This window comes from Labeo rohita, chromosome 13 (genome assembly GCF_022985175.1).
Source record: "Labeo rohita strain BAU-BD-2019 chromosome 13, IGBB_LRoh.1.0, whole genome shotgun sequence".
Lineage (NCBI taxonomy): Eukaryota > Metazoa > Chordata > Actinopteri > Cypriniformes > Cyprinidae > Labeo > Labeo rohita.
Genome location: NC_066881.1, coordinates 28346821 through 28369357, shown reverse-complemented (window position 1 = coordinate 28369357; position 22537 = coordinate 28346821). Strand labels below are relative to the sequence as shown.

Genomic DNA, 22537 nt, shown 5'->3' with positions numbered 1-22537 from the left:
CAGATTTTTAGTCATATATACAACAAAGATTATTGGACTGTTTTAAAAGAAAATTTTATTTCAGTCTTTCTGCTTCAAAATTTCATTTTTAGCATTACTGTTTCTCTGTAATTATTTGTGAAAACTGTTTTCTACACCAGTATTCCTACACCAGTTTTTTTCAGTGTAAAGTAACGTCTCATGCGTTACAGATTGAATGATGGGATTCGAGGATTTGCTGACGTGAACTAAATAAACTGCTATTACTCTTCTAAATGACCACACTAACAATAGTCACCTTATAGCTATTAAAAGAAAAAAATCACTTCTAGAATGAAAATTTCCTGATAATTTACTCACCCCCCATGTCATCCAAGATGTTCATGTCTTTCTTTCTTCAGCCACAAAGAAAATACTTTTTTTGGGGGGGGGGAAGTCACACACGTTAGTTCTTCGTCTGAGTACTTTGGTTCAAAAATGTAGGGTAGGGTGAAAAACTCATTTTTTTTTTGTAAAGGGTGTTTGACTTTCTTTGCACGTTCGCTTTGTAAATGGTCGGTATGTCCGCCTACGTAATGTGTGAGGTCAAGCTAGTGCAAAACAAGCATTTGTGGTTAAAAAGTATATACATTCGTATTTTTCTTAGAAAACGATGATCATTTCATTACATAAGACCCTTATTCCTTGGCTGGGATCCCTTTGAATCTGCATTGAAACTGCAATTTGGACCTTAAACCCATTGATCCCCATTGAAGTCCACTATATGGAGAAAAATCTTTGAATGTTTTCCTCAAAAACCCAGTGTTTTCCCTGCCATTATATTAGGGGGTGGTGGCGGAGTCTATTCAAGTAGGAGTCTATAAGATTTACTCTAAAGCGTTGAATGCCACGGAATTCATTAATTTTTGGATGAATAAATCAAAAGCAGGTCTTACTTAATTTGAATCATGATATGGACTAGTGTCTGTGAATATTAAAACGCAAAAGGATGGTTTAAATATGAATCCGGCATGTTCTGTTTGCTTCTCTATCTATGAATGGCGGAGACACGCGCGGTTGTGTTTACTACACAAATACTGAATCACACGTGACGCTTGTGGTGATTTTCGGTATCTGCGTCTCACTATATGACTACATAAACACACTAACTTAATCTCCAGAGCTGCTGTGATAGTCACTTCATGTGAATTTTACCGTTTCACTTGAGAAAACAAGCATCATATCATAGTGTATAAACACAAAAACTTCCGGGCAACCTGTCAAAAATAAAAGTACAGTTTAACATGTAACAGAAATACATTAGTCTTGTGTTACTTTTGTACAGTATAAAGTTGGTGTTTATATATTCCTATTTCTGGCCAATTTAAATAAGAATTAAATGCTAAAAATAAATATTACAACAAGATTAACCACCTAACTGTAGAAAAAATACTACAATTATTATTAAAAAAAAATTAACAGAATATTCACACAATTTTTCAGTAAAAAAAAGGAAACCTCTGTTTGTTTGGCAAAAAAAGCGTGTTGTATTCTTTTTATTAAAAATAAATAAATGTTTAATGCCTTCATTTGATTATCAGAAAAATTAAAACACAAGAATCTCTGAATAAAAAAGAAAAGATAAAAAAAAAGTGTAGGGCCCTATTGCTCAAAATGTTGAAAGTACTCGGTACTTTAAAACAGGCAGTGAGTTGGACCACCTAGAGCAACCTAGCAGAATGTCATGAAAAGACCACTTATATTTTCTGTGAAATGCAATAAATATACCTTTACCTGTTGATAAAGATTGAATATTAATTGCTGGAAAGAGGTGAACATCATACATGCCTGTATTCAAACACATTCAGTACTTATGCCTTCTGTTCTCTCTCAGCTGCCACATAAAGCAGTGTCGTGTTTTGTAACAAGACACGGGCACAATCAAGCGATCTGACTCTCAGTGTGAATCCCAGCAGTCAGAAATTTTCAATCAGGGATCGTTCAGAGAAGCATCGGCACATAACAGCAAGTGCCGCCTCAGAGTGCATGAGGAAGAATAATTTACTACAAAGATATCTCGCACAGGATCAGTTAATCTCATACAAAGTTAATTTAGGGAAGGCAATTCATAAGATATCAAGACAAGAGGCCTCATCAATGTGAAGGATCCTAGAGAGTTTCTTCCATCACAGGGGCAAAATCAGCAGCTTTAGTGTGACATGTTCACTGACGGCGAAAATTGCATTTATATGATGAATCCTTAGCCTGCGTCTGGCATTTTGCTCACAAAATGAAAATTTGCAAACAACAAAAAAATGAAATGTAAATGAGATTGTGTTTTCTTCTGAACATGTTTGGAAAAATTTTCCATTACATAACTTGCCCACCAATGGATCTTCTGCAGTGAATGGGTGCTGCTGATAAAAACATCACAATACATGTTGTGTGGATTACTTGTGGATTATGGTGATGCTTTTATCAGTTGTTTGGACTCTCATTCTGACGGCACCCATTCATTGCAGAGGATTCAGTGAGCAAGTGATGTAATGTTAAACTCATCTACATCTGAAATGTCCTGAAGGTAAGCAAATTTTCATTTTTACTATTCCTTTAAGATGTCGGAACAGTATTAACTAAAATGAATAATCACACATTTTGACAAAAGACAGTCGAAGTAGCGCAGTCTGACTTGGCGGAGATGCCAAGATGCCACTGCGGTCACATCATACAATCTGAAAAGCAACAATTCACAGAACGGAAAGACAAAAACACCCAGCTTGAGTTATTGTTGAGGTGAGTAAAAACAGAATGGAAAGAAAGACAGAAGCTAAAATCTGAAGAACACCACACATGGAGGGAGGCTTTCATATTTTGTGTTTAATGGTCCTCTTACTGTTCCCCACTGCGTCAGACTGTGTAGTTGCTCGCAACGAGAGCTCACACAAACAAGAACGCTAGATGTGCGAGTCAGACACGAGAGTAAACATTGCCCTAGGGCTGAAGACCAAAATAAAAGCATGATTTAATGTACAAAGATCTCTTCAGACAAAACAAAAAGCGCCAAACTCCTCCTGAGAGTCTGCGTCTCATCTTTGTCTGTACATGTTTGTGTAGGAGCCTCTACGTGAAGTGGTCCTCCTTGTGTTTAAAGATGTCTACAAATGGAATGTACTGCACACTCACAAATCACATTTTAGGGAAATAGCTATCAGGCAGCATTGCTTCAGCTTTTTGTGCATGACTGAACTGCCCCACATTAGGCCACATGTATCCCAGCATTCCATGAAACAATGGGAGAGGAACAGGGTGACTGGAGAAGCCCTTGGCATACACTCACAAGCCATTCCTTGACCAAAACACTTCACTGTTTTCCCAGCTGCCTCAAAATAGAGCAGCACACTGTAAATCTCCCACCCTGCCATCTCTCTCACTCACAGTATTCACTATATGCTCCTCCCACACACACTCTTGTGCAAAAAAGAATAGACTATTTCTTAACAGTAAAGTGTGTAATTTCCACACCATTACCTTAACTAAACATAAATGGAAAAATAATGACTTATCAAATTATGTTGAACACGTTCCCCTTTAATTTTAGCATGCAATTAATATACCTGGAGAGGGAAATCCATTAGCATTTCCATTCATCTCAGTTGGATCGTGCTAAAAGAAAGTGGATGCGACAAATAACTTGACTGATTGTCATAAATCAACATCTTGAGAAATTGTTATGGGGTTTCAAATCAAAATATGACTTTCTGTTACAAAACAAGACATTGATTTCATACATGCTCACTGTAGAGGACACATTAAACCATGTTTATTACGCATATTCACAACAAGTGAATAGGGAAAGAAATTACATGTGACCCTGGACAACAAAACCAGTCTTAAATAGCACGGGTATATTTGTAGCAAAAATACAGTGTATGGGTCAGAATTATCGATTTACAAAATATCTTCATGGAACATGATCTTTACTTAGTATCGTAATGATTTTGGGCATAAAAGAAATATGCCAAATATCATTAGGATATTAAGTAAGAATCATGTTCCATGAAGATATTTTGTAAATTTCCTAACGCAAATATATCAAAACTTAATTTTTGATTAGTAATATGCATGGCTAAAAACTTCATTTGGACAACTTTAAAGGAGTAGTTCACTTCCAGAACAAAAATGTACTCACCCACTTGTCATCCAAGATTTTCATGTCTTTCTTTCTTGTCTTAAAGAAATTATGTTTTTTGAGGAAAACATTTCAGGATTCCAATTCATATAATGGACTTCCATGATGCCCCAGAGTTTGAATTTCCAAAATTCTATTTAAATGCAGCTTTAAAGGGCTCTAAGCGATGTCAGCCGAGGAATAAGTTTCTTATCTAATACTTTCTAACCTCAAACGCTCGTCTTGTCTAGGTCTACATGAACTCCCGGTTTTTCCCAGGTCAATACAGTTAGGATATGTCGAAAAACTCCTACCTCTTTTTCTCTTCCAACTTCAAAATCGTCCTATATCGTTGTTTTACCCTTTTTTGTAAAGGGCGTTTGACCTTTGCAGGTTCACTTTGTAAACACTAGGTTGGTACTTCTGCAGCGATTTTGTAGTATATAAGTATATACATTCATTGAAGTATATATAAATTGTAAAAATTTTTAGAAAATGACAGATCGTTTCGCAAGATAAGACTGTTCTTCCTCAGGTGGAATTGTTTAGAGCCCTGTATTTTGGAAGTTCAAACTCAGGGGCACCATATAAATCCATTATTTGGAGAGGAATCCTGAAACGTTTTTCTCAAAAAACACAATTTCTTTACGACTGAAGAAAGAAAGAAAGACGTGAACATCTTAGATGACATGGGAGTGAGAACATTATCTGTAAATTTTAAATAGTTGTATCTCTGACAAATATTGTTCTTTCCTAACAAATATATGAATGGAAAGCTTATTTATTCAGTATTCAGGTGATGTATAAATCTCAATTTTAAAAAACTGACACTTATGACTGGTTTTGTGATTATTTGTTATGCGTAGGTATTAATACGTAACATTTACCAACACAAAACGTACATTTTGTACTTAAGACGTATTTCAACGTTCAAAACGTACAAATCGCTACGTATTTTTAGCTAAAAAACTTCAACTAATTACATATCCCTTATTTCAAAAGATATTCGCATCAACGCTTTATCATCACTTTATCAATAAGTGATATAGATTTTTAGATGTCTTAACCTACCCCCAAACCTAAATCTACCCATTTTATAGCGAATACAAAAAGATATAAAACGTATTTGACCGAAATATGCATGGAAATGACCATTTTAGTAAAAACATAGCATTAAAAATCTCTCTCCTACCTCTAAACCTAACCATAACTATTTCTGTACAGTATGAAGAACGACAGTATAACATGACAGACAGATAAATGCAATTACAATCATTTATTTAATGCAAAAATGTCAAAAGCAGTAACTTACCAAAAATAAACCAATTAACGATGCGTTGCAGCCGCAGTACTCTCTGGCGGAATACAGTAGTCTTGTATGAGGTGCAGAGCAGATTTTAAATTGTTAATTGCCGGTAATATACCGCAGTAAAGATAGTTTGCGGTTTGATATTCGAATTTCTTTTGGCTATAAATATATAGCGCGCTGTCATAAACATGCAAATAATCCCGAATGTTGTTCTCCATGATTTGTGAATTCTGGTGATGCTGTGCCTTTTGGCCGAAATCAGTTTTTTTCGATGCGACTCTTAATTTTATAATGCTTATAGCTCCGAAAGTTGGAAACTTAGCAGACTGAAACCAGTGTCATCTTAACCAGCTTGATCTGTGAATTTTTTCACAGCAAAGCTCTTGTGCGTAACCCCCTTGGTAAGTCCGCTATAGTAAGGAATGTGAAAAATAGGCGCTATTCATGTTTAACGTATTTTACTATTAAACACGCAGACTGCATGAGTACAAAAACATTGTTTTTAAGTCAAACTCGATTTGTGAAAACTTTCACAATCGCTATTTATTGCGTAACAGTGTTTCTTTATGCTCTGCTCTCTTTTTCTTCTATCATAATATCACATGGTGCTGTTCCAGTGAATGACGGTTTTCCAAGCCCTTAGATAAATCATATACATCTCTAATAAACGTTTCACGTATGAGGAAATGATTCACAGTTTATTTTTTGTCAGTTGATCCTTCCTGTGCCCTTATGTACTATTCTGATTTGTGACAAATTTCACAGAGCAATTTTGGACAGTTAACCCTTCACTGATTCAATTACATCACAATTTTGATTTGTGAAAACTTTCACAGATCAGTACTGGTCAGCTGACCCTTCCCTGAGTCACGTACATCACTATTCTGATCCGTAAAAACTTTCACAGATCAGTACTGGTCAGCAGACCCTTCCCTGAGTCATATTAATCACTATTCTGATCTGTGAAAACTTTCACAGATCAGTACTGGTCAGCCGGTCCTTTCCTGGGTCAGTAACATCACTATTCTGATCTGTGAAAACGTTCACAGTTCAGTACTGGTCAGCTGACCCTTCCCTGAATCATGTACATCACTATTCTGATCTGTGAAAACTTTCACAGATCAGTACTGGTCAGCTGGCCCTTTCCTGGGTCACTAACATCACTATTCTGATCTGTGAAAACTTTCACAAATCAGTACTGGTCAGCTGGCCCTTTCCTGGGTCATTAACATCACTATTCTGATCTGTGAAAACTTTCACAGGTCAGTACTGGTCAGCTGACCCTTCCCTGAGTCATATTACTCACTATTCTGATCTGTGAAAACTTTCACAGGTTAGTACTGGTCAGCTGACCCTTTCCTGGGTCATTAACATAACTATTCTGATCTGTGAAAACTTTCACAGATCAGTACTGGTCAGCTGACCCTTCCCTGAGTCACTAACATCACTATTCTGATCTGTGAAAACTTTCACAGGTCAGTACTGGTCAGCTGACCCTTCCCTGAATCATGTACATCACTATTCTGATCTGTGAAAACTTTCACAGATCAGTACTGGTCAGCTGGCCCTTTCCTGGGTCACTAACATCACTATTCTGATCTGTGAAAACTTTCACAAATCAGTACTGGTCAGCTGGCCCTTTCCTGGGTCATTAACATCACTATTCTGATCTGTGAAAACTTTCACAGGTCAGTACTGGTCAGCTGACCCTTCCCTGAGTCATATTAATCACTATTCTGATCTGTGAAAACGTCCACAGTTCAGTACTGGTCAGCTGACGCTTCCCTGAGTCAGTAACATCACTATTTTGATCTGTGAAAAAATTCACAGTTCAGTTTGGGTCAGAATAGTGATGTACATGAAACAGGAGAGGGTCAGTTGACCAGTACTGAACTGTGAAAGTTTTCACAGATTAGAATAGTGATGTACTTGACTCACGGAAGGGCCAGCTGACCAGTACTGACCTGTGGAAATTTTCACAAATCAGAATAGTGATATTAGTGACCCAGGAAATGGTCAGCTGACCAGTACTGACCTGTGAAAGTTTTCACAGATCAGAATAGTTATGTTAGTGACCCAGGAGAGGGTCAGCTGGCCAGTACTGAACTGTGAAAGTTTTCCCAAATCAGAATAGTGATATACATGACTCAAGGAAGGGTCAGCTGACCAGTACTGATCTGTGAAAGTTTTCACAGATCAGAATAGTGATTTTAGTGACTCACAAATCAGAATAGTACATAAGGGCTCAGGAAGGATCAACTGACAAAAAAATAAACCGTGAAACATTTCCTCGTATGTGAAACGTTCATTAGAGATGTATATGATTTATCTAAGGCCTTGGAAAACCGTTATTCACTGGAACAGCACCGTGTGACATTATGATAGAAGAAAAAGAGAGCAGAGCATAAAGAAACACTGTTACGCAATAAATAGCGATTGTGAAAGTTTTCACAAATCGAGTTTGACTTAAAAACAATGGTTTTGTACTCAAGCAGTCTGCGTGTTTAATGGTAAAACACGTTAAACATGAAGAGCGTAATTTTTCACATTCCTTACTATAGCGGACTTACCAAGGGGGTTACGGACAAGAGCTTTGCTGTGAAAAAATTCACAGATCAAGCTGTTTAAGATGACACTGGTTTCAGTCTGCTAAGTTTCCAACTTTCGGAGCTATAAGCATTATAAAATTAAGAGTCACATCGAAAAAAAAAAAATGATTTCGGCCAAAAGGCACAGCATCACCACAATTCACAAATCATGGAGAACAACATTCGGGATTATTTGCATGTTTATGACAGCGCACTATATATTTATAGCCAAAAGAAATTCGAATATCAAACCGCAAACTATCTTTACTGCGGTTGAAAACCCGTATCCAGATTGTTATCCCTCCTATCCACTCCATGAGGGCGCGCGCGCATCATTCAAAAGCAATTTACCAGAAACACTACGTGTAGCAATCTGTGACAAAGGCAGGCGAGAGCCAATGAGCGTTCGAATATCCTGCCGTAAAACCTGTTGTTTAAAACTGCAACATTGTAACATTGAAACTGCGACGCTTCATTCAGCGCGGGCCCATGGCAAGCAAAGCAAACAAAGCAAACATTACGTGACAAGTAAAGGTTAAATGATTGCAGCAATGTTAATCATTTTTAAAGTGTAGTCTTGTTTAACATTATTTAGGCCTATTCTTGGAAACTAACTGGCAGCAGAAATCACACAGAGCAGAACGATATGTTATTTCATATTAAGTAAACGAATAAACAATTTAATAATGCAATTGAAAACATAAGGCCATTGGTATGACAACTAAAACAACAATAATAAAATTAATGCCGCGATTTCAATATTCATGAGGGTTCATTTTTAGGTGTCGTCGTCAATACGTTAATATTGTACGTTTAAATGCTGAAAATACGCATGTATTCGTACGCTTAGATGCTGTAAATACGTTAGTATTGTACGTTTTAATGTCCGTAAAAACATAAGTAAATGTACGTTTCGTAGAACCACTTAACCACGTAAAATATATACGAATTATGAGATCACGTTGCAGCGCCACATAATATTAATATTCTTATGAAATATTAGATCTTATTATGAAAATCTTTTAAATTATTACTCCCGTTATTACACTTCTTTTTTCAGTACGTTGCCCCAAAAACACAATAATATGCAGATTAATTACAGTATATAGATACATATAAAATAAAATTTAAAAAAAATTAAATCCCAGTGTTTTTGCCTTTTTATGTCTATTCATGTATTTTTATTTATTCATTACAAAGTCCTGTTGTCCTCTATAGCATAACATAAAAATATATATAATTTTTCAAAAATGTTATTTTTCCAATTTTTCTTGTGCTATAATATTTATAAAAAATATAATTACATGAAAAAAAAAAAAAAAAAAACTAAATTCACAAAACGTTTTTTTCTGGTAGTCAGGAGGACACACCACACACTTATTTATTTAAAAACTACTTTTTGTCAGTAGCCAAAACTACATTGTAGGGGTCAAAATTTATGGATTTTTCTTTTATGCCAAAAATCATTAGGCTATTAAGTAAGAATCATGTTCAGTTAAGATATTTTGTAAGTTTCCTACTGTAAATTACTGTACTTAATTTTTGATTAGTAATACGCATTGCTAAGAACTTAATTTGGACAACTGGTGATTTTCTCAGTATTTTGATGTTTTGCACACTCAGATTCCAGATTTTCACATAGTTGTATCTCGACCAAATATTGTCCCATCCTAACAAACCATACAAACTCTTATGACTGGTTTTGTGGTCCAGGGTCAAACATAATGTCAATAAATATTATATATTTAGTTAGTTCTCTATTTTGACTAGTTTAAATGGCCATCTTTGGAGGGGAAAAAAAAGTTTTTTATGCATAATGGAACTAGAAATAATTATTAATATATACATATTAAAATATGTATTAGAAGACAGTTTAGTTGATCTCACTACTTTTATGAGAACCTCGAAACTTCACAATTTTGTCTTAACTTCAAAGGTAAAACAATCCAAAACAAATCAACGAAATACTGTATACAAACACTGTTTGAAAACATCTTAAGTTTTATACATGTAAAAGAACTGAAGTGATGGATATCACATGAAATCTGCAGGAGGTGGTGAGGATCGACAGGGTTCCAGATTGGAGAACAGGCTGATGAAACGAGAGCCAGGACAATACAGAATGTCACTCAGCCAGAAAAACACACAGGCCATAAGGGCTGGACTCAACTCCTACTTCACTCCTACACAAACACACACACACAACCCACATATCATGGTCTAAAAAACAAAAAAAAAACATGAACTTGGAAAACAACTTGTACAGTGTGTCGGAATCAGTTCCAAAGGATGAGAGAATGTCTGATCAACTCTGCTGAGAAAACACATGATTTGAAAGTTGAACTGAACCCTTCGGTTTATGAAATATTCGAAGATTAATTTGGTGTAGACTTGCATACTAACCCTCCAATAATTTTATCGAAATTAAAGGTGTTTAATTTAAATCTGTTAGAACAATACTACTAGCTAGTCAAATATTTCTTAAGAAAACATGTGTCAGATCCTCTGTGATGTAAAAACAGAATCTAAAGTGATATTGTAAGATTAAACAATTAAAATGAATTCAATTAAATCAATCTAATGACATCTGAGTGTGCACTGTCCTCTAGTGGTCATATTGTGTTATAGCTCTGCCTCAGTAATGTACTAGTTGCCCGCACTGCCATTTAGATCAATATTTCCCAGGCCCTCTTGATCTCAGACTCTTTAAAGCTGTTATTCCTGCTGCTCCACTGATCTAGAGAGGAAATCTGCAAACTGTGCACAATATACACACTACTCAATTTCAGTACAAATACAACTAAATACTGCAGCAATAGTAGTTGTCTATATTAATGTGTTATTCTGAACACCATAAGTGTGCTTTGTTTGCATACATCTGTAGATTGCCTGAGGAAAAAATATATATATATATATATATATATATATTATAATATAATATAATATATTGTTCATGTCACCATTATATGAAGTCTCCAACTCTTCTACAAGTTTTCATGTAACGCCATCTAGTGTTTATGAAGAGAATAGACGGTAACCTATCTGCTTGGGATGTATAGGACTGTAGACAAAATAAAAAAAATCTACTATTACAGAGATTCGGAGAAATTGATACACTGTCGCCCTATATATGTTGTCTATATCTGAATGATACAAAAAAAGAAATAACCATTAGTCTGATTTTATTGATGACCTCATTAACATGTTTCTACATATTGTAATGAACATCAATGATTTTAATTTCAAGTTATTTAAAGAATTTATGCTATTAATCCACAGTAATGTATCAAACTGCTAACAGGAACAATATATACAAAAGAAAGATACATATATACAATCAGCTTTAAGATTTACAGTGGATGTCAAGGTGGGTTAGCCCATGATACGATTCTCAGATCATCTATTTTTACAACTGCATTTGAGTGAGCAGATCTTTCAGATTTTTCATTCTTGAGGCCCAGGTTTGGATCCATCTCAACTATATGTGACCCTGGACCACAAAACCAGTCTTAGGTAGCACGGGTATATTTGTAGCAATAGCCAAAAATACATTGTATGGCTCAAAATTAGCAAAATATGCATTGTTAAGAACTTCATTTGGACAATTTTAAAGGCGATTTTCTTAGTATTTATATTTTTTGCACCCTCAGATTCCAGATTTTCACATAGTTGTATCTCGGCCAAATATTGTCCTATCCTAACAAACCATACTTCAATGCAAAGCTTATTTATTTTCAGTTAAGCTTAAGCTTTCAGTTAAGGTATAAAACTCAATGTCAAAAACTTATATGCCTAAGCCTATATGACTGGTTTTGTGGTCCAGGGTCACATATTTCTGCTCACAGCTATCAGTGTAAACAGTTACATATAAATTAATTTTAGGCCTAATTAATTAATACATCAAGCCAAGACTAATCCCATCCCGTAGAGGATGACCGAACAAGTAATCCACTTTATAAATTCACATTTACACGTAGTCTATGATCATTTCTCCTTCCAGAGTTCATAAGTGTGGTGGGAAGAATGCTGGCTGGAGAAAACCATCGGGCAAAAACGGATGCAAAAGCCCACCGGAAGATGCCAGGTGCACTGGGCCAGAATGAAAGATGACGTTCCCGGTGCTGAATGGAGGGTGGAGGGCAGTTGTGGACCCACAGGTCGGGCTGATGTTCGTGCCGGGTTGCAGGGAACTCTCAGCACCAGGGTTCTGCTTTTTCCACTTGGTTCTTCGGTTCTGGAACCAAATCTTGACTTGGGTTTCGGTTAGACTCAGAGACAGCGCGAGATTTAGTCGCTCGCATACGGATAAATAACGCGTAGCGCGGAATTTGTTCTCCAGAGCCACCAGCTGTTCGTATGTGAAGGCGGTTCTGGCGCGTCGCGGCTTCGCGCAGCTGTGATCGGAGCGACGCCGCCGCTGACGCGAAAGATCATCCGGCGCTGGAACGGTTCGCTCTTCACCTGCCTCATCCGGATCTTCACAAGGAGAAAAGCCCGATCTTAAATTTCTGAGCGAGGCTGATGAGTCCAAGTCAACATCTGGATCAGGAGGATGGAGTCTGACGCAACTTTGATGGTCATCAGTTGATCGATCACCTGTCAATAAAAAATATATATATTAAGTCTCTTTCAGACAGGTAATGTTTTTAGTAATTGTATTTAATTTCTGAGGATACAAGCGAAGAATACAAGAAGACAGTGGAAAATCCATCCATCCATCCACCCATCCATCCATCCATCTATCTAACTATCTATCCATCTATCCATCTAACTATCTATCCATCTATCTATCATCTATCTATCCATCTATCTATCTATCATCAGAACAAACATTTTTTTGACCTTGGCTTACGTTATCTGAAAGTTTACATTTGCTTTAAAGGCTTGAAATGGTAAGGATATACATATTTTCTTTCCTGTAAGAGTGGGTGCGGCCATTTGTAAATTGTATGGGTCTGGCTTCGGGTCTCACCAGCATCCAGCCATTTTTATCTGTACAAAACCGCTTGTTTTGTTGCTTGATACTGCAAATTGGTGTGTCTTACCATATTATTTTAATGTATTAGCTTAAGTATGACCACACTGGTTTGTAGAGCAAACAGTCTTACCGTTTACGTTGTTATTCTTCTGGTTATTTCCCTATAGCGGCTTACTTCCGCGTTAAAGTATAAGGTGGATAGGCCTTAAACATAGTCAGATGCATAGCCAAGGCATTGCTAGGGCGTTCTGATTGTTGCTTTGACTGGCATTGATTAAGTAAGGCATTAGTCTTTTTTATTATTATTCAAATTGGTATGAGGTCATAATAATCAGAATTACAAATTCATCAGATAATGTAATGTAAACTACAAACTATATATTTTTACACACTAGTTTTCCTATTTAATACTGTAAAGCTGCTTTTACACCATCTGTATTGTTAAAAGCGCTATATATAAATAAAGGTGAGATTTTTAATTAATAGAACAGAATTTTGGCCAATTAATGCGGTTTGCTATTGGAAAAAATTATATTAAGCCCTACAATTTCGTTAAAAAAATACAATAAACATAAGATAACATAAATCAAAATACATATTTCCTGTGATCAGCTGAAGCAAAGTAACTGGCAGCTATAAATGTGATGAGAATTAAACGAATGGATGTGAGGAGCGCCGTACTAAAGGTCCTGTACAGGAATGGGGGGAGGTTGTTACTGTGTGTGGATTTCAAGAAAAGACTGACGCAGAATGGGCCATAATCCCTCAACAATTTCAAAATCACAAATCGCCTCAAATGTCATGTTGCGGAAAGAAACCCTAGTTAAATCCAGCTCTGCCATCCAGCCATGACGCGCTAATGGAGTTTCATATTTGTCGGCAGATCGATAAATGTCATCTATTTAAAGGGAAGTTTTAATCGAACGATATTTGGGATCAGACATGGCAGGGGTTTGAAGTTTGGAGCCGCAAGCTGCTGGAGGGAGATATGCAGCATCCAGTAATGGGATATCGATCAAAGTGAGCGCAGGCATCCTCAATGGGACGATTTAAACAATTATCTGCCCTGACTGTCCCAATGGCAATCACTTACTCAGCTACGGCTGCTTAAAGAAAACGCAGTCTTGGAAATGAAGGGAAGGTCAAATTCTACAATCTAATGACACAATATAACACAAAAGATCTGTTTGGAAGAGATACACAGCCAAAAATCTTGTTTAACCGTATTATTTTTACTATGCACATGCAATGCATACAAACACATCTAGGCATATTTTACAAAATAAAAATGTAGTGTTTTTGTTCAGAATTATAGAGTATATGGCATCTCTAAAAGACGTAACCCCAAAAGACAAAGGTTGTGAAGGTCTCGAAAAATATGCATTATTTTAACAAAAGTAGACTACGTTTTAATAGCTTTTCAAAACAATGCTTTAGTAACCACAAAAGTTGGATTTCAAGTTAGCAGCGTGCGCTAAATCTACACTCGCGAAGTCAAGATAGTCAGATGGTAACCATAGTAACAACTTCTCTATCGCTGATCGCGAACATAAGCAGCATTATGTGTCACGTCATTGTAGAGTTACACATCAGAAATATATTAGTGTTTTGTTTAAATTGCAAAACAAACCCCTTAAACAAAATACAGACAGAAATTATTTAAAAAGTTCACCCCTCTGAAAGTCACTAAATAATTCCCACACACTGATTAGGTTATTATTTATCATATTTCCTCACCTATATTTTTGCAGATGGAAAGCGATTCCTCTTGCCCAGGACTTTCTTTCCCGTTGTGCCGTTCTTCCAAACTTCCAAATTCTGTGTTTTCTGAAGGTAACGTCCGTTCTTTCTCCGACACGGCATGTGTTTTTTTACTTGTGAACTTTTTAGGATCCAATATGTCAATAATCGAAAAGGAAATCCGATGACCTGATGTTGTTTTCATTCCGGACTCCTGATACTCGAGCATTTTCCAAATTCCAGTAGTATTTCTGATATCTTATTGCTGTATTCTCTTACTAAGCAGACACGTGAAGTGGATGCAGCTTCTGGTCGGATCTGAGGCTCTTCGGTCAGATGTCAGTGGATGAAGGTATGCTTGAGCTCTTTAACAGGTCCATTAGAGGAGACGCGTGAACGCGTGAGCGTTTAACGGGATCCCTTTCGATTGGCTGAGAGCATTCGGTACTTAAACCTGCGCTCATTTCAATCAATACAATAAGGACAAGTTCCCAGGCTGACAAGTGGCATAACTCAAGAAACTGTTGCATCTAATCCTTAGCATACACTCTTCAGTTTGCACAGTGTGTTTAGCCAAGACCCCTTGCATAATCATTTTAAACTGTAGGGTTCTTCAGTGAGATGTACTTATAAGAGATTTGTTTTGTGATTTATATTTCAACTGACAGTAAATGATAGTAATTAAAAACATCCAATCCTTATTATTCCTGACAAAACATTTCAGCCTTTTCAGTAACAAATGAGAAATATTATAATTGCATCTCTCAATAAAAACTGCCAAAATTGATGTCAAAGACATTTTTTCCTAGCAAATAAATGATGTGGGGTCAGTACAGAGTGTTGGCTTATTTCATAGTCAATAGCTTAAGCTAGTATCTTCACATTCACTATGTGGCATCAATCTGCCAAAGCTTGGGATGAATCAATAAACGTGTGTCCGGCACTGATAAATGAGAAGCTCTCCTACAAAGCACTACTGTTTCACTATCTAGCTAGTGTTTTACTTCTGTTAGTCTATTCCCAAAATACATACATAAAAAATAATTCAATAATACATTAAATTAAATTAAATTGAAAAATAAAATAAAATAAAATAAAATAAATATGGCATATACAATATATTAAAGCCTGAGGTATTTATAGAAGCCACACTTAAATGGATAATTAACATGAAATGTCTATCATCAAAAGAGGATATTTTAAAAAATGTCTTAGTTTTTAGCTCATACAGTGAAGTCAATGGAGTCCAATATTGTTTGGATCAAAAAAAAAAAAAAAAAAAGTAAGGATCTAAATATTGAGAAAATCACCTTTAAAGTTGTTTAAATGAAGTTCTTAGCAATGCATACAACTAATCAAAAATTAAGTTTTGATATATTAATGGTAGGAAATGTACAAAATATCTTCATGAAACGTGAGCTTTACTTAATATCCTAATGATTTTTGGCATAAAAGAAAAATCGATCATTTTAACCCATACAATGTATTTTTGGCTATTGCTACAAATATACTCAGGCTACTTAAGACTGGTTTTGTGGTCCAGGGTTACATATATAAAAATATATATGAAGAGTTCAGATACAAAACCAGCTAAAAGCCATCTCGGTCAAAAATGAGATAATGATACTGAGTAAATGCTCTCGACACATATTATATGTCCATCAAATACTTTTTCTTCAAACTCGCTAAAATACCAGCCTCAGCCCAATCAGAAGTACCATTACTTACATAGAAACCTATACATCTGAACCTGATAAAAATGCATTTTTTAAAGAGAGACATCAGATGGATTTAGCTGGTTTTGCATCTGAACTCTTCATATATATATGTAAAGATTAACTACACCTGTGTGAACTTGAAGTCAACTAGCTTCATACATCTACTAAAAAATAATTGCAAAAGACTAGAAACTTTAGTTTTAAAAAAGCATATTTCTATTAAATCTCCATGTAGTTAGATATTTTTCTGCTGCATTGAAATTCAACATGTTTAAGTGGCTTTAAGAGAGCAAATACTCACTGTAGATCAAAAAGACAAGTGCATTGTCAGAATACCACACACACACGTGCACAAACACCATATCAAACCCTTCTCAGATCACAGATGTTGATTCCTCTCCTCTCCTTTATGAATATGAGTGACCTAAACTCCCCTACACCACCATTCAATTCTATTTCCGCTTGTTTGCTAGCAGCCTGCAGTGTATATTTTGTGGTTGTAACATGGTCAGACTTCAGACGCTCACTGTCCGAACAGGGACTGTTTGCTTGCATTAGCATGTCTAAGCCCAGTGGCTTGCCCTGAGTGAGCTCCATAAGAATGGGGGCTGAAGTCTTTCCTGCAAGTTTACAACTTCCTCTCTGCAGGTCTGAGACTATGCACATCTGTTTACACAGGACCAGAGCACAAAAGTGTGGCCCAGGGGGCACAACGTAGTCTCAGGTACTGGAGATAAAGAACACACAAGAGGTAAGGTGGAGAATTTGAGGACAGCAGCTACTGGGGGCAAGAGGAGCCACACTTATGGACAAACCTCCCCACTGTTCCAGCATCCCCACCTCCTGACCCATAAACTCATCAGAGCACCAGGCAGATCTGCTAAATGTCGGATCATTCATGTAGTCGCGTATTGAGGTGGAGCTCTGTTTACGGATGGGCGTTTACTCTTTGTTTGGCTTTGTCCCTTTAGAGTACAGATGGACAATAGAATGGGAAACTACAGAAATGTCACTCTTTTGAAGATTACAGCTTCAGAGCACTAAAAGTCTCATGGATTCCCCTCTTTAAATGGGGAAAGGAGACTTTAAAAATCTTATGAGGGGTGTAAAGAGTTTAACTTATCTGTCTCTGAAAAGCTATGCTTTTACAGTGAAGCAGCATTGCTTTGATATTTCTAGGTAAAATTCTATTTATTCCAAATACAGATTTCCATGCAATTTTCATTTAAGAATAAAGATATTCAGCATTAAAAAAAAAGTACTGACGATGATGCATCATCATCAATATTTTCATAGACAATTGTCTACTTTTCTACACCTATTTACATAAAGAATTGGGATTAGTCTTATCTTTGCATACACTGTACTGAACTATTTACAGCTGCCTTTACACTGTCATTAGTCAGCTATGATTGTGGATTGTTGTGTGCATTCATTTAATTCACATAGAACCGAAGCCTAAAACTTTAACACTATTCTTTTTCTGCTGCCTATTTACTTCAGACATTTACATTGCTCAGTACTTGTAACAGTGGTCACAACTGAGAAAAGCCTCTGAATCCTATATAATTTATGGACACTGAAGAATTGGAATCTAGTTGCTGTGCTCATATGGTGGTGTAAGTGTCAAAAACACATTGGACAGAAAGCATTATGCCAAAACTTTTGGGTATTACATGAGAGTGATGTTTTAGGACGTTTAGGCGAGCACAAGGTCGGCAGCATTGTTTGGTAATTGCACAAACGGTTCTACCTGTTCAGCAGCAGGCGTAATGAAGGCTTGCTGGCAGCGTCCGGGACGGGTGAGCGCGTCTGGCAGATGCTGACATGCAGCAGATGTGGAAAGTGGCTGGGTGATTTGTTAAGGGCCTGGATCATAGCAAAAGAGGGCAATTACACCAGGGGACACTGTCACACATTCATGGACATTGGCCCCCTTTTTACAAACACACACTCTTCCCCTGAGGTAAAGGTCAGTTCACTCTACAGACTTTATACATGCTTACATTACAGCTATCACTACAGCCAAATCATGTAAATGACAGAAGAAACAACTGATTCCAACCATAATATATTAGTTGAAGTACAACTTCACATAGTTCCCAAATAGAATAGAACAGAACAGGACAGAATAGAACAGAACAGAACAAAACAGAACAGAATAGAATAGAATAGAATTTCAAACTGGGGCTGGTGGAAAATTACATTATGGTTAGAATTTTTCCTAAATAAAATTCCTTAAATAAATAAAACAAATAAAATATCTTTAAACTTAACAGAAGCTAAACAGAATCTCAACTTTTCAATAAAAACACAAAAGTGGTGAATGAAAAAATACATAACAGAATACAGAACAGAACAGAATAGAATAGAATAGAATAGAATTTCAAACTGTGTATAGAGGAAAATTACATTATGGTTACAAATTTTCAAATAAAAACAAATAAAATTCCTTTAAACTTAACAGAAGCTATTTGTAAAGGAAATGGCAAAAAAACCTTTGTCAATAAAAACACAAAAGTGGTGAATTAAAATAAATAATTGACACTGGCCCTAAAAAAATAGAATTAAAAAATTGAATAGAATAAAATAGAATAGAATAGAATAGAATAGAACAGAATTTTAAACTTGGGCTGGAGGAAAATAACATTATCGTTACATTTTTTTCCTGAATAAAATTGTCAAAAAACCCCACAAAAGTGGTAAATGCTAAAATAATTAAAACAGACCCTAAAAAAATAGAATAGAATAGAATAGAATAGAATTTCAAACTGTGGCTGGTGGAAAATTACATTATGGTCAAATTTTTCCTAAACAAAATTTGTCAATAAAAACAAAGTGGTGAATGCAAAAATAACTGACACCGACCCTAAAGAATAGAATAGAATAGAATAGAATAAAATTGAATAGAATAGAACAGAATTTCAAACTGGGGCTTGTGGAAAATTACAATATGTTTAAATTTTTTCCTAAATAAAATTCGTCAATAAAAACACAAAAGTGGTGAATGCAAAAATAATTGAAACTGACCCTAAAAAACAGAAAATAGAATAGAATAGAATAGAATAGAATAGAATAGAATAGAATAGAATAGAGATTTTATTTTCAGCTTGGGCTGATGGAAAATTACACATCTTTACATTGCCAATATAAACACAAAGTAGTGAATGAAAAAGGATTTTACAGTGGCCCTCGAATAGAATAGAATAGAATAGAATAGAATAGAATAGAATAGAATAGAATAGAATAGAATAGCCACACAACTGAATTGAGACTAATGGAAAATGGCATAAAATGAGACGATGGTTAGAAAAAAAAAAAATCAAACAAAATGATCTTCCTTAAAGCCTGATTTCCCTTATTATGTGACACTGGGTAAAGGGAAATCCCATCTGAGAAGCTGAATTTACTTCTGTCTTTCACCATGTCTGCCGTGGTCTTTCACCGTCAGTAGAAATGACAGGACTCTGTGAGCAGTGTAAATTTCTATTGGCGGCTGTCACACTGGAAACGCACACACATCTATGTTTTGTGTCAGGTGTTTAGAAATGCACATACTAAATGCATGCAGAGGTGCCAGACTTCACTGGCTGAGATCAAATGCAACCCCAGATGCTATACAGCAAGACTGGATGCCTTTAGGACTGCAGCATAATTGCAGAGTCTTCTGTGAATGGACACTCGGGTTAGTGCACTGCTAATGTAGAGTGTAAAAGAAAGAATTACACACGGTCTGAGGTTATGGGCCGCAGTCGATGTGATGTTCTGTCACTCAGCACTTGCATTGATTGCTCATTGTTCGCAGAAGGTCGCATCATAATTCATTAAATCTTAACGAGTCCCCCTGGAACCACCTGCACGCCTTTCCTCAATTGCCCCTTTAAATTACGAGCGACTCTCACGCTCAGCGAGCTCAAAAATGAAGATATATTCGCCATGTAAAGAAGAGAGCTATTAGTAACATTATTTAAACAGCCCTCTTTAAAGCCAGGGGGAGGCTGACTTTATGAAGGGCAATTAGGTACTCACTATAATTGATAATTCATACTCATCACAATTAGGCAGTATAAATAGGGTGTCTGGGATTAATGGTTATGGCTGTTCGGAGAGAGAGACACTGGGAAGAACTGGTCAGGCATGGCTGATGGAGTGGAAGGAGGCAGAACTGAATTCATCTCTATTTGTGGAGGAAACAGATTGTGTTTGTCCCTTCAACACACACCCGAATTATCCAACGGTTCCCTCACCTTCAGATTGTTCTGTTGGTGATGCTTTTGCAAAACTTTGCTACACCTACACTTGGCAAGTACAGATTCTTGACACGTGACAAAACGTGTCCCACAGTCTTATCTGCAATTATGTTGATATAAAGGCAACATTTCCATTCTGAAATGGTCAGAAATGATCGCTAGAGTTTTCTAAGCACAAATGTACCTATTAATTTTATCACTCATTTTACTTACTACTCCTAAAACCAGCTGTCCTCAAAATAAAAACTCATTAGTTAATTTATAAATTATTTATTCAACAAAACAATACACTACCAGTCAAAGGTTTTTGAACAGTAAGATTTTTAATGTTTTTAAAGAAGTCTCTTCTGCTCACCAAGCCTGCAATTATGTGATCCAAAGTACAGCAAAATTTAAATATTTTACTATTTAAAATAATGATATATGATATAATGATATAAATAAATAATTTTCTATTTAAATGTATTTTAAAATGTAATTTATTATTGTGATTTCAAAGCTAATTTTTATCATCATTAATCCAGTCACATGATCCTTCAAAAATCATTTTAATATTCTGATTTGCTGCTCAAAAAAAAAAAAAAAAATATATTATTATTATTATTATTATTATGCTGATTAGAACAGAATATGAATAGAATAGCATAGCATTTATAAAAGCATGTATCTGTAAATAAATATTTTTTTTAGTAATATTATAAATGTCTTTATGATCACTTTTTCACTTTTGATCAATTTAAAGCATCCTTGTTAAATAAAAGTTTTCATTTCTATAATTTCTTTTCTAAATAATAAAACCATAATACTGATTCCTAGCTTTTGAATAGTATAATGTATAATGTTACAAAAGTGTTTTTTTTTATTTTAGATAAATGCTGATCTTTAGATCTTTTTATTTGTCAAAGAATCCCAGAAAAAAATAAATAAATAAAAATAAAACGTTTCTTGAACAGCAAATCAGCATATTAGGAAGATTTATAAAGGATCGTGACACTGAGGACTCGAGTAATGATGCAGAAAATTTAGCTTTGATCACAGGAATAAATTACATTTTATAAAATATTCAAATAGAAAACAGTTATTTTAAAAAGTAAAAATATTTCAAAATTTTATCGTTTTTGCTGTACTTTGGATCAAATAAAGGGCTTGTGAGCAAAAGAGGCTTCTTTAAAAAACATTAAAAATCTTACTGTTCAAAAACTTTTGACTGATAGTATATATAAATCTAAATTCTTAAATAAAACATGCTATTTCTACATTTTTTCGTTTTATTTATTTTATTTCTTCTTGGCCAGGTCACTCTTGTAAAAGAGATTATCTTAACGCATTTTATCTGGGCTAAAGGTTACTAAATATGTCCAGACAGAACCTCTTTTATGAGATTTCACAGCTGTCCCTATATTTATGAAAATATATATAAAATCTGGTTACATCTAAGTCTGTCTGCAACCGAAAGGTCCTGATATGAGTTACAGTAAATTAGATAAGGAAGTGGAACGAAACATAAATAATGAAGTTTAAAGTTTAACCCAAACCTTCTTTTTATCTAACATTCAGTGTGAATCATTTAATTTCAATTGTCATGAAATGCCCATCAGTAGTTTCATGACGAATGGATGTACTTTACATGTATGATCATATTCTGTGTTTAGACACTAGACGGCCGAGGTCCTTTCGTAGCTTTGCTCTCTGTTGACACCAGCATAATTGCTATACTGAGTGCTGGATCAGGCAATCCTTACTAATCAATAAAGTCTTCACCAGCCATTTCCCCCAGTGATTCTGCCCTCATTTCTCCTCTAATTGTTCTTTTTCACCTAGGAAGGTC

The 22537-nt window shown here is 35.6% G+C and overlaps 1 protein-coding gene across 1 annotated transcript; it reads right to left on the bottom strand.

Annotated features, from left to right (window-relative positions):
- Nucleotides 1-12026: 12026 nt before the first annotated feature.
- Nucleotides 12027-14970, bottom strand: nkx1.2la (NK1 transcription factor related 2-like,a). The gene is made up of 2 exons (XM_051125242.1): nt 14739-14970; nt 12027-12619 (listed from the first exon to the last, which is right to left on the bottom strand). Exons 1-2 carry the CDS (start codon nt 14968-14970, stop codon nt 12027-12029), a joined length of 825 nt encoding a protein of 274 aa, XP_050981199.1.
- Between the last annotated feature and the right edge of the window lie 7567 nt (nt 14971-22537).